The sequence below is a fragment of the Agrilus planipennis genome, unplaced genomic scaffold (assembly GCF_000699045.2).
Source record: "Agrilus planipennis isolate EAB-ADULT unplaced genomic scaffold, Apla_2.0 scaffold42, whole genome shotgun sequence".
NCBI classification, from domain to species: domain Eukaryota; kingdom Metazoa; phylum Arthropoda; class Insecta; order Coleoptera; family Buprestidae; genus Agrilus; species Agrilus planipennis.
In genome coordinates, this window is record NW_020438888.1 from 251,862 (window position 1) to 266,416 (window position 14,555).

At 37.0% G+C, this 14,555-nt stretch overlaps 3 protein-coding genes across 4 annotated transcripts in view; 1 reads left to right on the forward strand and 2 right to left on the reverse strand.

The window, feature by feature from the left end:
* The window catches only part of LOC112906792 (microtubule-associated proteins 1A/1B light chain 3C-like), a 7,240-nt gene extending 5,242 nt beyond the window's left edge, over positions 1–1,998 (reverse strand). The window contains exon 1 of the mRNA XM_025981721.1: positions 1,393–1,998. Coding sequence (XP_025837506.1) covers positions 1,393–1,543 — 151 coding nt within the window. The 5' untranslated portion in view covers positions 1,544–1,998. The remainder of the gene's footprint in view (positions 1–1,392) is intronic.
* LOC108744963 (biotin--protein ligase) overlaps positions 1–8,225 on the forward strand; it is a 15,732-nt gene extending 7,507 nt beyond the window's left edge. For both annotated transcript variants that reach the window (XM_025981719.1, XM_025981720.1), the window contains exons 2-16: positions 2,637–2,932; positions 3,145–3,306; positions 3,788–3,941; positions 3,998–4,157; positions 4,212–4,937; positions 4,991–5,189; positions 5,243–5,376; positions 5,742–5,922; positions 5,984–6,169; positions 6,237–6,413; positions 6,482–6,611; positions 6,673–6,833; positions 6,892–7,006; positions 7,132–7,345; positions 7,399–8,225. In XM_025981719.1, coding sequence (XP_025837504.1) covers positions 2,723–2,932; positions 3,145–3,306; positions 3,788–3,941; positions 3,998–4,157; positions 4,212–4,937; positions 4,991–5,189; positions 5,243–5,376; positions 5,742–5,922; positions 5,984–6,169; positions 6,237–6,413; positions 6,482–6,611; positions 6,673–6,833; positions 6,892–7,006; positions 7,132–7,345; positions 7,399–7,576 — 3,087 coding nt within the window. In that variant the 5' untranslated portion in view covers positions 2,637–2,722 and the 3' untranslated portion in view covers positions 7,577–8,225. The remainder of the gene's footprint in view (positions 1–2,636; positions 2,933–3,144; positions 3,307–3,787; positions 3,942–3,997; positions 4,158–4,211; positions 4,938–4,990; positions 5,190–5,242; positions 5,377–5,741; positions 5,923–5,983; positions 6,170–6,236; positions 6,414–6,481; positions 6,612–6,672; positions 6,834–6,891; positions 7,007–7,131; positions 7,346–7,398) is intronic.
* A 325-nt stretch (positions 8,226–8,550) lies between these two features.
* Positions 8,551–14,555, reverse strand: part of LOC108744885 (fatty acid synthase-like) — a 19,302-nt gene continuing 13,297 nt past the window's right edge. Inside the window, exons 18-28 of the mRNA XM_018480843.2 lie at positions 13,795–13,925; positions 13,575–13,725; positions 13,339–13,504; positions 11,993–12,629; positions 11,286–11,537; positions 11,073–11,226; positions 10,811–11,015; positions 10,600–10,750; positions 9,821–10,151; positions 9,492–9,755; positions 8,551–9,085 (exon numbers count right to left, since the gene is read on the reverse strand). Of these exons, the coding sequence (XP_018336345.1) occupies positions 8,660–9,085; positions 9,492–9,755; positions 9,821–10,151; positions 10,600–10,750; positions 10,811–11,015; positions 11,073–11,226; positions 11,286–11,537; positions 11,993–12,629; positions 13,339–13,504; positions 13,575–13,725; positions 13,795–13,925 (2,868 nt within the window). The 3' untranslated portion in view covers positions 8,551–8,659. The remainder of the gene's footprint in view (positions 9,086–9,491; positions 9,756–9,820; positions 10,152–10,599; positions 10,751–10,810; positions 11,016–11,072; positions 11,227–11,285; positions 11,538–11,992; positions 12,630–13,338; positions 13,505–13,574; positions 13,726–13,794; positions 13,926–14,555) is intronic.

Here is a 14,555-nt window from a genome sequence, read left to right on the forward strand (position 1 = left end):
CTAGGGGAAGAAGGTTAAATAGTATAATATTTTAAATTTTAAATTTCATAAAAATAATATACCTACACGAAAATTCGACTGATGAACATACGGAAAATGAAAAAAAAAAAAAAGAATTGATCGTTTTGAAGACTACGTTTTGTAAAATTTTCCCGACTCTATTATAAGTGGTTTAAAAGATATTGCAAAAGGAAAACAACGAAGAAACATTTCTTCCTTGTGGACAAGATCGATATAACTGGGATAGCTGTTAGTTATAATATTCTTGAGTTAACTACTAACAATAATCAAAACGTTTAAATAATAGATGGGAAGACTGTTTAGACCTATTCTCGATATTTGGGATGTTTTCTTTTGATAAGTATCTTTAATCAAAAATCGCCTATTTTGTCGAAACAATTGCAAAGAAATGCGCGGGTTTAAATGTCCATATTCAGGTGAATGATTGTTGCATATCTGTATCTATGCATACGTGCATTCCAATAGCATGAAGTAATCATAACACTTTTAATATTGGTGTGGATTAAAAAATTATTGAAAATACCACCAAATTTGTTTAGATTTGGTTGTCTATTATTATTTTTGATTATATTATTTATTAAATAATTCTTAATCATTCTGGCGCCGTCGAAGGTTTAGGTACCAAAATTAAAATATCATTTTGCCAAGTGCATTTTTCTGCTATCGGCACAATTAACGTTTTTTTGAGACCTCATTAGACGAAAATGAAGACCCCAACGGCTTTTGATAAGATATATTTATTTTTTTATTGCTAATTATGCGTTGATAAGGGGCTAATTACAGTAATTAATGGTTATTTCTTTTATAAATGTTTATTATTGTAATTCTGGTAACTGTGATACTTTTGAAGTTGAACTGTCATCTGTAAGTTTGTAGATAATGGATTCATTATCGTAATCCCCAAATTTGTGCAAGAACAGAAAATAAAACTTCATTTTCATTTTATGCCCACGTAGATATGTATCAATTTCGTTTTACGTAAACAAAAAAATAATAAAACGATTGAATAACGTTACTACATGCATCAGTTGTTCTTTTATATCTCTATTTATAGGCAATCGTGGGTGTTATCATCTTAGGATCCTGCGTAACTAAAGTTTTTTTCGTTGAATGGTATTGGTCTAAAAAATACGGCCTTGAGGGTTCTCAATAAAATAAGGACGTAAGGAACCCTAATTATAATGGATTGTTAATTATTTTGACTTCCAACATTATCGATTTAAAATTTTTGAAAATTCTTGGTGCATCAACTCCAAATATGATCTTTTAAAAGATAATTTTGTTTTTGTTATCAAATGTGCTCACAATAGAAGTCGAAATGTAATGGTGGCATACTAGGGTGTATTAGGAGGTGATATTTTTTTTGCTTACCGACTGTTTTTGGCTTCTTAATACCATTACAGTTTATGTCTCTCTTCGTTCGTTTGATTTCGCTCGTAAATTTTTCCAGCATGGTCTTCTTGTAGCACAAACTCTTGTCAAAATTGCAACTGCAAATTATGGTTGTTGCCTTTGAAAACATAAAAACGCTTTTTTTTCTGGTTTAAAACTGTCAAAAAAACAGTCCAAAACAAAGTCAATCGAAAGAAACAATAAAAAAATGACCACACTATTAATTATTAAAACACGTGAATGAGAAGTCACTCTCTTGTTTATTCTTACGGTCGGTAAGTCGCGATTGTTGTCTTGTTCAATTGTCTTACACTCAACTGTCTATCAAAACTACGGCCAATCGAATGAGATTGTTCACAGAACAGACCCCCACTTCGTTTTTAACAAAATTGTGTTGGACATTGTTATTTAAAACACCCATCTTGTTAATTGTTTACTAAATTTTGCCAGTCTAACAACCGTCTCGATAGTTTTAATGGATAAATGAAATAACAGATCTAACAAATAGTTGAATGTTGTGAAGAAAATCACGTAGCCTCTTCAGAAATAACTTTCACTTTGTGAAAAATAATTTTTAATAAACATATGATGTCGTCCCTTTTACTATTTATATTATGTATTAATATATATATAGCTTTTGATAACGTTCAGTTGTTTTTCTTGTCACTTATCGTAGATAGTGGCTTGTGGCTGTTGACATGGTAATAAATAGCCTTTATGGCCTTTTAATGTGTTGTTGGTCAACGGAGAGCCAATACAGGGACGTATTCGTATTTTTTTTTACTATCATCAAACTTTGCGTTTATATGAAGTTAGGAAATTACTTATTTTGAAAAGAGAAAGTATTTTCAAAATTTTTGGCCGAAGTGTAAGAGACTACTCAAACCACCCTGTATATTACAAACTTTTATATACAAATCAGAAAATCACCTTGTATATTACGAAAAGATTTCAATTTTATTTATTATTATTTGATTTGAATTTTATTAATTTAAGAATGAGATGGAAAACTATCCATTGTGTGCGTTTTCCTTTGAGGGTTCACCAGTTAAGTGATCTAGCAAGCTTATAGCGATGTTCAGTTATTATAATTGTCAATTGTTTATCGTCTTTATGATACAAATTCAATAATTTAATAGATAGGTACACAATTCAGAAAAAAGTATGCGTAGGGCTAATTTTAAATTAATCTGCTTTACCTGCATGTACATTATTTATTTTAGAATGTAACTAATGATAATGGCGAATAAATAAAAATAAATCTACCGAGAAATAAAAAGAGAAAGAAATCAAATGAAATAACAAGACGATGATATTCACCCTGTTCTATATGTACGCAACCGCGCTGCAATGGTGGAAGTTGGGGGTTTTGAAAAACAAACTAAGTGGTACCCTTAATAGTCACAACGCACTGCTGGTTTGTAATAATTCGAATTTTTTGGACAGAAAGAGGAGAAGGTGTCTTGAGAATCTTTTGGTTCAAAAAGGCGACAGGTTAGCCTGTACCATCGTACCAAAGGTAATAAATTTTCATAAAAGCATCATCACGCTTTCATCCCCCCCCCTTCCATTTTTCGTTGGTACAGTAACAACCACTACTTCATCTAACATATTTGGTTCGAATTATTATATGTATATAACGAGTCAATTTTCCTGATCAACCCCCTGGCATTTCCCTTTTCTTGCATCATTATAAAGTAAAATTCTGTACTATTCTTCTTGAATTTTTAGCAAGTCTTAGACCTAGCCCAATGGGCAGCTATTCCAAAAGATAACAAATACTTCCCGATCTTTATGAAAATCAATAAGTTTTTCTCGAAATCTCCCAAAATGTACGTGTTGGTTCAAACGAACTTGGACAGTTACACTCCACATCAAAGCGCAACTGTAGAGGTGAGATATGAGGGTAGTATTCAATAGTTTCACCGTAATGACATTTTTCTCTTATTTACCCGTAATAAAGCACCTTATGTATACATAGAGGGTGTAAAAGAGATAAGTGTTGAGCTATGAAGGGAGTTCAGCAAAAAATTTTTTAAGAAAATCACATTAATTTACAACACGAAGCCGGTCCTGTGCGTGAATTGGTAACATAGGTGTCTACCGAATAGCGTAGTGCGATAAAAACCCAGTAGCTATTATCGACCGTCTAAGATAAAAATAAACGTAAATGTACGAACGCAAAAGAAAGAAAATTTTATGCAGCGTAGCGTGGCGTATTTCTTTACCAGGGTCGGAATTGAATTTATTTGTATCTTTAACTACGTTTTTCTCGAAAACGGTGGAACCTCCTGCAAGTTCGGCACTTATTTCTGTTACACCCTGTGTATTTTGAACAGTTAAGGTAACGGCAGGTAATTCAAGGGCCTTTTAGATTGAGAATTTCGGAGAACCCATTGCATGGAGGGTGAATGAAAATTTCGAAATGGTATTAAAAACCGACTTAGAAAATCTAACCAAATTCGCATTTTCATATTGCGACCATTCAATCGACATGAATCACGCATTAGAACTTCTAAAAATAGAAAGTAATATAAAATCATTTCGTAAGGGTTCGCAGTTAGGCTAACGGTTTTTGTTTTAGCCGTCGATGTAGTTGGTAGTCCTATAAAAATCAAATACGATAAAAAATACACGTTGGAGAACAGACTTAGGTATTCGTTAGCCCCGTCCCATTGGAAAAAATTCGTAGATGACATCAGGGGCATTTACCATAAGGTCAATAGTATCACCGAACCGCCAAAGTATGAGTCGTTGTTCTAATTACTTTAGACAGTTAGGTTAGGTTTCGGTTTCAGGTACTTGGAACACCCCAGGATAACCATAGAAACGACAAATAAACCCGAAGAGTTGAAGAAAGTCCCGGTTTCGGAAGTGAAACCGATTAAAAAAGAGCACCACAGAAAGTTGGCCAGTTGCGCCAAACACGAAGAAGAAAAGTCAAAAAGGGAAAAAAACAAACTCGACGTTTCGAACGTTTCGAGTAAAAGATCGAAATCTGGCGGCGAGCATAGGGATAGAGCGAAAGATGACAAAAAAGAGCACAGGAAGAAGCACAGCGACCACAAAAAAGACGAAAAACATAAAGAATCTAAGCACGTCACAACCAGTAGACAACCAGTTGAAGAAGAAGTCAAAACAAGTCCGCATAAACATAAGAGAGACACAAAAACACATGAAGATCAACATCAAACAAAGGAGAACAACTTGTCTGCAAAAGGACAAACGTCTGCTTCAGTTGTTCCAAACGGTGAAAAAACGGTACAGGAAGATGAACATCGCAAACAGAATTTAAGAAATGGCGAGGAGAAAAAATTAAAAAGAGAACCGTCTTTTGAAGAAAAAGACATTCCCGGTGTACTAGAAGCAAACAAATCTGAAAAAATCGAAATCAAAGTTAATGATGTCAAAGCAACGCCGAGAAGCAATGTTTCGAAACCTCCGAATGTCCTCGTCTTTGCCGACTCTGGCACAACAAAAAGCAACATCAAAAGTGTTCTACAATCGCTACTGAACAATAACAAGTAAGAACAGTTCGCTTTAGAAACAGGTGAAACAATAAAGGGTACCTTTTTAGATACACCCTGTACGATTTTCCAGCAAATTGTACCGACCACTCGGTATGGTCAGAATCGACAAGTCTTTTGGTAGTTTGTGGCAGTGTCCCTGCCAATCTGACCTCGCAAATGCTCCATTACCTGTTAACAGGTGGTCATGTTTTTTGCATGTGCAGCGATCTTTTGTACAGTGTTTTGCAATGCTTTTCCACAGCGGAGGTATTTAATTCATCGTAATGTTCACACTTGTTTAATTTAAAATGCCCATGTAGGTCAGAGAGCACGAATTGGTCAGGTTTTCGTACGGAAATTGGAAACAGGTTCAGATGATGCATCACGTGTTTTGTTACCAAGCATCCCCAGCGAAAAAACAATTTTCCAAAGATTCCGATCAGAGCAGTCAAAGGTATCCGTGAATTTGTAAAGACATTCGATGTGCGCATACGCGATGACGACACAATCGAGACGTTTTTTGTTTCCGTAATTCAACATTTTTTAAGCGAATGTCTTTACGAATTTGTTACACACTGTTCATTCATTTGTCGCTTTTGACATTTAAAGATGCTCAATTATTATTTACTGACAATGTTATTGAGTTTTCTTCTGTTTTTTTTTTCTATCTACTTTATTGGGACTGAGTAGGTTATCGTTTGAATTGACGATTTGCGAAACAGTTTTTATTTATATCCTTCTGCTTATTTCACAATAAAAATCACATTGTCCATTGTATTTAATAATGAACGAGTTTATTCAACCTAATAACGTTGTTAGCAACGGATCGAGGGGTTCAAGTCCGGTTGCCCCCAGGACGCCGTCCAGCGTTGAGATACAGCACAACGGAAAAAAATATCTATTGCAAATTCAGGTCCTCGGGACCGAAGAGACGTGGCAGACGCCCAGTTTGTTGTTAGCCTCGGTCAAAAATACGTCGGGAAGGGCAATTTTTTCACAAGTTAGTAATTTAACTTGAAATTAAGACCGGACCTGTACTAATAATGAATTAAACATTTGAGGTTCATTTGGAAATAGATCCTGCCGAATACGAGGGCGACGAAAGTAAATATGCCGCCCTTAAGGGTAGTGATAAAGCCAGATTAGAAATATTGAAGCACATTTTGTCTCATCATTTGGAAATTGACTGTGACAACGAGGATAAAAATGTGAAATACACCCCTGGATATTTTCTTGGGAGACACAACGTAAGTTGTGGTTGTTTTGTTTTATCGATCGTCAAAAATTGTTTCTTGCGTGCTTTTGTTTTTATAGTCGAAACAAAAATTTTTAAACGAGTGCACATCAATCAAAGACAACGTTTTGGAAAACGAACAGATCACCGTCAGGTTTTACGGAAAAGATGAAGAAAGTGCCACTTGTACTTCGACAAAAATCCCTGTTTACGTTTTATCATGCCCTTCTAATTTTTCCACGGTACAATATTTCGAGGTGCGTAACATTATCTTCCCCCCGTTTCACCCCCTCCTTGAACAAGTTTGTTTTTTTTTTTTATGTAGACCTTAAATACAGAAGAAATCGGTCGATTGGTAATTTATAGCGATATTTTAACGTCGTCGCAACATTTGTTATCAAAAACATTAACGCATGGTTTAGTCGTCATCCCTAGACAACAGACTAAGGCCACCGGTAAGTCTACTCACGAAAAGTAGGTACCATATTTAAGACCCTAAAAAATAATTCACCGCAGGTAGAGCAGGTAACACGTGGTTAAGTCCAATTGGTTGTACAATGTTCTCTTTACAACTTCACATACAGCTGGATTCACCCCTAGGCAAATATTTGCCTTTAGTCCAACATTTGGTGATGGTTTCAGTTGTTTCTGCAATAAAAAATTTACCTGGGTGCAAGGTATAATGGCCGTCAAATAAGAATGTATTTTTTTTTTTTGATTTTCTAATTCTTTAAGGATTTGGATGTAGGGATGAAATGGCCAAATGATATTTACGTCTACAAACAAGTAAAGATTGGTGGAGCAATTGTTTCTTCTGTGATCCAATCAGATTTGGCAATTATTAATATAGGTAGATAACTTTTGTTTCTCCGTCAACTTCCTTGTTTTCTTCTTTTGTTTTTCCTTTTGAATTGTTTCTGCTTCCTATCCTACTCGCAGCAAATTTCCCCATTGTTTTTTTTTGTCGAATTTTAGGAGTTGGATTGAATTTGAGCAACTCCGAGCCTACTACTTGCATAAACGATGTTATTAAGAAATACAATGAGGCTAATAACAAAAAAATACCTTTAATAGAATACGAAAGGTATTTCGCGTATGTATTCAATGAATTAGAAAAGAATCTGAATATTATTCAGAAAGGAGATTTGGATTACTTTTACGATCTCTATTATCAGTATTGGCTGCATAGGTACGTAAAAGGTTAATAATAAATGGAAAATTATTTAAATAAGATTATTTCAGTGGGATGAATGTCACAATTTCGAATACTGAAAATGAAACAACTAATGCCACCATTATTGGTATTGACGATTATGGTTTTCTGAAAGTTAGAACTGAAAGTGGTAAAATCGTCAATGTCCAACCCGATGGTAATTCATTTAACATGTTAACAGGTTTGATTTCTCCCAAAATTTTCTAATTTTCTTTGTTGATTTTAACAATTTTATTGCGTTTACTGTTTGCCCGGAAAATTTTATCGCACCAAGCGATTTACACATAAAGACATAAACAGTAATTTTAAGCAATAAAGTCCAGTTTAATAGAGTTATTTAATATTAATGTTGCGCTATTTTTAGTAAAAGATAAAACAAATATATACATATACCTGTGCCTTTAAAAATAAGTCGCATCAGTTTTTCTTTTTTTTTTTAACGAAAATAGTGTTTAACTATTTTTTTTATGGTAAAAAAGAATCACTGCCTTTCTTAAGCATATTCAAAAACAAACCTGGCAGATGTTTTAAATTATATCAAGAGTAAAACAAAACGGAAACATTCGAATAAACAATTGACATTCCAATAAACAAAATCTGATCTGATTTTTATATACTTTACCTACAGCAATTTTTTATTTTTTAAAACAAATGCTCTCTATCAATGACATTCCACATTACAAAAGAAAAATCCAGAAACTTAGTAAGTAGATTGTTTTAAATGAATAAATAATCTTACTACTTATTAGGTTGGTACATGAATAATAAATTGCATATTTAGATCTCTAAGTGTTGTAAAATATAAATGTGTTTTTCTTGTTAAAAATCGAAACTGAAATAAATGTGATTTCAAGTGTTTTTTTTATTATTGTCTTCATCTTCCCTGTAACCTACAATAAAAGCATTTTCAAATTTGCGGTGAGATTTTAATAAAATGATAAGGTCCTACGATGAAAGAGCAATTTAATATTTACGTAAAAAATTTAGACGTGGAATAACGGACTATAAGGCGGATGCTATTTTGAATATTCTTCGTGTTAATGTCGTTAAATTTTAATTTAGTTGTACCTACCAACGTTACGCCATCAACTGTTTTAAAAACAATGGTTTCATATTTTAAAATGTGCACTATAGGGCGGATGTATCTGTATTGATTCCAATTTTTTTATAAACGAAAAACATTTCCATAACTGCGATTTATTAAATACTTATGTACAAAAACAAATTATTATTTTTTTTGTGTATAGCGTACATTTTTCTAACAACAAAACTTATTGTTTCCTTTGCGGTTTAACTAGCAGTGACTTGTTTGGCATTTTGCGATGACTTTTCACTTAAAAGTGTTTCTTTGTTGGTGACCGAAGATACATCAGGGTTTATCAGATCGTTGATGGTGTTTGCGACCTCTTGATTTTCCAAAATCGTCAAATGGTTCCCTTCGAAAAATCTAATCTCAACCTCCTTCTCGCACAGATCATTTAACCCATAATCGTTAGCGATGTTTGAAACACTAGATCTGGTCGGTCTGAATAGTATCACCGTCGACTTTATTTTCGAATAAAACTTCGGTTTGTACGTTACAACGGCTTGAAGTCTTCTGCATACCCCTTGGCCCACCGCCCTTAGGTACTCTTCGGAATGGGGCGCGTTACTTGGCGAGTTGTCGATCACTAATTTCATTCTTTCTTCGAAATTGTTGCAAGCAAATACTGGACCCTGAAAAAAATTGTTTTAAACTTCCCTATCACAAGGTCACATTCAGTTACGATGCCAAGTGCAAGTCCGCCCCTGATTTTGATTATATTCTTTCAATGTCTCCCAGATTGCTCTTTAAAACACTAAAAACAGCGCAAAAATATGTTGAATGGTTCTTTTTAAGTCATGAACCAAAAAAATTTTGTTTCGCAAACATAATTATATGCTATCAAGCTTGATGTTGGTCATGTCGAAACGTCAATACCCGCACTAAAATAGATTGAGTGGTTCTCGGTTTTTATGATAAAAGTCGAAAGCAGTTTGTTACATCAAACAAACAAAAAGAGAGATCCAGGACCGGACTGAAGGTTGGAGTCGTACACAAAAGTAAAAATGGATAAGGATTTACCATTTTTTTTAGCATTACCTTTAATTTCACGATGGTTTCTATGGGCATATAGAAGGACATGATGGCACACAGCAAACTGGTTTCGAATTCCGCCTCGGAGTCGGTGTTGAGTTGTTGTTTGGCCATGGCGAGCAGTAGATCAGGAGATCCATCGATCATTATTATCTTCCCGATTCTTCCCTCTTTTTCTAACAGTCCTGCCAATTCCATCGCAACCATAGATCCAAACGAATAGGCGATCAGCGTGAATGGAGAATTTTTAGGCAGATTTCCCTGGACATGCTGTAAAAGTGTTTATGAATTAAAAAAAAAATGAGACCCTATTGAGAAGGATTTATATATCTTACCGGAAATAGGTCTTTGGCAATCTCATGGATTTGATCGTTAGATTTACCATAGCGGAATTGGAGGCAGAAAGCGTGTACATTCAGATTTACGGCGAGTGGTTCCATTACTGGGCTCATTCCTTCAAGTCCAGGCATAAGGAATACTTTTGGTGTTGGTGTTTCTTCCGATACCAGACTGGTCAATCTCAGGAGCGGATGGTCAGCCAATTTTTCGTCGCCCATGTTACGCAGTAGCATCAAAATAGGCTCAGGAAGATCGTCAACGTCTTTTGGCGCTTCTTTTCTACCATCCTCTTTGATTTGTTCCTTCTCCTGGGCGATCTCCTGAAGTCTGTTAAGACAAGGCAATCAATAATAATTGTTTCCGAAATAATTTCTTGTAATCATATCATCGGGCGCGGCGGAAAAGAAAAGATTAGAAGCGTTCGAAATGTGGTGTTACAGACGAATGATGAGGATACCGTGGATAAAGAAGGTTAGAAATGAAGAGGTATTAGAGTAGGAGAACAGAAGATTTATGGAAGTCAGTAAGAAATAGGCGAGATAGGCTAGTAGGACACCTTCTCAGGCATGAAGGTCTAGTCAGAGACAGAAACGGGAGTTAGGAGGGGTAGAGGTAGACCTAGATTAGATTACTGTTCGCAAATAGTTAAGCATTTGGGCTGTTGTAGTTTTGGGGAAATGCGCAGATTAGCTCAGGATAGGAAAGAGTGGAGGTACGTCTACAACCAGTCTTAGAACTTGACAAGATAACGATAATGAATCGTATCATCACTTACCTTGAGAAAGTCATGCTTCTTATGTCTTGGGCCGTCAAGAACACTTCGAATTCACGTTCCAATGTTTGTTTGATTTCCACCGCCATCATAGAGTCCATTCCCAGTTCAGCTAGTGTCGAGTGCAAACTGATTTGCTTCAAGTCTCTGAGACCTGCGTGCAAGAAATTGATCGCATTCAAATTGTTTGGGTGCAATAGTTAAATGTATCTACCTAGGATATTTAGAACGGCATCCACAACGTTATCCGCTCCTCCAGCACCACTTTTCTTTTCGGCCACCACCATGCTTGCAACGATGGGCTCGTTTTGTCGAAGGAATATGTCTAGAACTTCCAGGCACGAGCACACTCGTTGTTGTAATGTTCCACCAATTTCCAGTTCGGTTTGTTCCTCTTGCATATCCGCCACTAATCCAACCTAAGAAATACTTCTGATAACGCCGTACTTTTCGTTAAAAGAAAATTGAAAACGTACCTCCCCAATTGCACCCCATTCTACTGCCAATGCAGGTAACCCCTCGTTCTTCCTTTTTTCGCAAATTCTTTCCATTATGGAATTGGCCATTCCGTAGTTCGTTTGACCAGCGTTTCCGCGACCACAGGAAACCGAGGAAAATATTACGAAATCCCTGTAAAAAAGGAGTGACTTGAAATTAGAGACAACTGTGTCCACCCAAGACTGATTTACCTGAGGACAGGACACAGTTTCCTTGTAACTTTGTCTAAATGTATTGTCGCGTTTGCTTTGGGACCAAAGGAAGTCCTGTAGGTGTCGACCGTTTGGTTTTCTAATAAAGCATCCTTAAGGATAACTGCCAAATTAAAAATCGCTTGAACTGGTCCTAACTCGTTGGCTTCATTCATTAATTGTGTGCATCCTTCTTCTGTTGTAACATCCGCAGTTGATATTTGTACTTTGACGCCGTAAGATCGCCAAACCCTAAGTTTTTAAAACACATATGGAAATAGAAAATACCACAAATGGCGTGGTGAGCGCCATCTGTAGTACGATGCTACATTTTAGGATTACGTATGCTCCAGCAAGGTCCATTTAAAAATATGGATATCTACTTGCTGAAACGAATCCCGGCGTAGCTCACCTCAACGTGATGGGCACGTTACCATAATCGAACAAAATAATTCGAAGTGGTCTGTATTCTGTTGAAACTGCCAGGCGCGGATCGCGATTTCGATCTTTTTGGATCTCATCAGCGCGTCGCAGGCAGCTCCGACAGAACACAGACCAACCTGTCGGAGCTGCCTGCGACGCGCTGATGAGATCCAAAAAGATCGAAATCGGTATCCGCGCTTGGCAGTTTCGACAGAATACAGACCACTTCGAATTATTTTGTTCACATATGGAAATAATCAAAGTATATCATTATATGTGGGTACCTTATTCTCATTGCCTGGTAACCTGTTCTCAATCCAGTCCTTGATGTTAGGACCACCTTTCGGGCTCCTCTAACCACTAACCAGTCAGCTAGTTCCAATCCGAATCCCCCCAGACCCCCCAGAATAACGTAGGAGTACTCGGAATCACAGTAATATTTTGGCACAGCCAACTGCTTCTTGATGACGGGCTTAACAATTTTTTCGGGTTCTTCGTCCCTGATTTTTATTAATACTTTACCAATGTGTTTTCCCGACGCCATAAACCTGAACGCCTGTTCGACTTCGTCTTCGGCAAATATTTTGGTATGCAACGGTTTTATGCATCCGTTCTTTACGTGATCGTTCACTAAAGTCCAGATGTTATGGAGCATTTCGGGTTCAGCATTAAACAAGCTGTCCAATAAAACACCATGATAACTTCGGTTCTCGGAAAGGGATAACAGGGGAACTGGGTTGTTGTTTGACAAATCGAATTTGCCAATTTCCAAAAATCTTCCGCCTGGAGCAAGACAACGCAAAGAAGCTAAAAGTTTTTCTTCTGCCAATGAGTTCAAGACGATATCGACGCCTCGGCCGTGTGTTTCCCGAAGGATCATTTGCTCGAAGGTCACATCTCGGGAGTTTCCGATATGAGACTCTGGAAAAAATATAATAAAGTCAAAAGGACGAAATTACTGGTATGCAAGGGAAGAAAAAGTAGGGAAAGAGCGAATGTAAAGATAGGAGACGAAGAATTAGAAGAAGTGGCTGATTTTAGGTATCTAGGAAGTCAGATAAGTCAGGATGGAAGGAGTAGTAGGGATATAAAGTAGAGGACAGCGCAGGGTCGAGCTGCCTTCAATAAAAAGAAGTCACTTCTATGCTGGCGAACGGTTAATTTAGAAATTCTAAAAGGGTTTTTAAAGGTGTATGTTTGGAGCGCGGCATTGTACGGGTGCTAAACATGGACGGTGGGCGTGGCGGAAAAGAAAAGGTTAGAAACGTTCGAGATGTGGTGTTACAGGCGAATGATGTGGATACCTTGGATAGAGACGGTTAGAAATGAAGAGGTATTGGAAAGAATAGGAGAACAGAGGACTCTATGGAAGTCAATAAGAAATAGGCGAGATAGGTTGGTAGGACACCTTTTTAGGCATGAAGGTTTAGTCAGAGATCTCTTAGAGGCAGAAACAGGAGTTAAGAGGGATAGGGGAATACCTAGATTAGATTACTATTGGCAAATAGTTGCAAGGATGTGGGTTGTTCTGGTTTTGGGAAAATGCGAATATTAGCTCAGGATAGGAAAGAGTGGAGGTGCGAGTCCAACCAGTTTTAGGACTGACGACCCTATGATGATGATGATGTACCTTTCAATTGGGGGAATGTCTTTAACAAATATTCCCTCTTCTCTTTGGTACCAACGGTGGTGTAAATGTCACAGCCATAGTAAAGAGCAATGTAAATGGCTGCCAGTCCCACTCCCCCGCTGCCAGCGTGGATCAAAATGCTTTCGCCCCGATTCAATTTTCCGATCTAAAATGCGGAAATTTACGTATCATGGTCATCTAATTTAACACAATTTGGCAAATGTCCAAGTACGTACCGTGAACAATGAGTAGAGTGCGGTGCTGTAAACTACTGGTATTGTGGCGGCTTCTTCCATTGTCCAGTCGTCAGGAACATGCCACGAAAAATAGGGCATTGCTAAAACACACGTTGCTATTCCTCTGGCAAAACCCATGACTCTTTCTCCCCTAGGAATTTTAAAAAATGCATCAGGGTGGTTTATAAAAATTCACGCTAGTGCAACTGTAGATACTTACTTCAAGTTTCTTCCAGAATATTCAAAACCTTGCACGAAATCATGTTGCAAGCGATCTTTTTCTACAGCGTCCAACGTCAATCTTCCTGATGCTACCATAATATCTCTGAAATTTAAGGGTGAATAGTAAACCTAAAAAAGAAAATAATAAAATGAACTCATAATCAGCTCCATTCGATTTTGGGAATGTTATTAGCATTACCTGTATGGGTATTTTTTCTGGGTTGTTAACTTTATCAACTTTTATAGATCCTTCAATCCATCTTAGACTAGATAAATCACCCCTTACAAGTGTGTTCACGTAGGAATGATCGGCCTCGACAAGGACGTTCTCTTCCAAGAGCAAATGCCTATAAGTTCCCCACTTACCGTCTTTGTGGATGTTTACAGCTAAATTTTTCTTTAACTGGTTCCTGTACAATTGGCTGTTGATGTCAAACTTTGGCGCGTCGTCAGCAATGAAAACGCATCTCACATTCTCGCCACCCGGCTCCCTTCTTATACAGTTCACCAATCCTATTACTCCACTTAAGGGTTCATTTTCGGCATAAACAATCACAGCTTTGTCACTCTTTACCGCTTCCTGCAGTTCAATCAGCCATCCGAAGGAATCGGTATCGCTGGACACTTTTACCACTACGGGGGATGATTTTGGGGAAACGGTTTTTCTGAGCAACACCAGTTTTTCTGTTTCTGTGGTATGAACAGTGAGAATGGTCAAATCGTTTTGGCCAACAACAGCTGCTGCTGAAGGATCAAAGG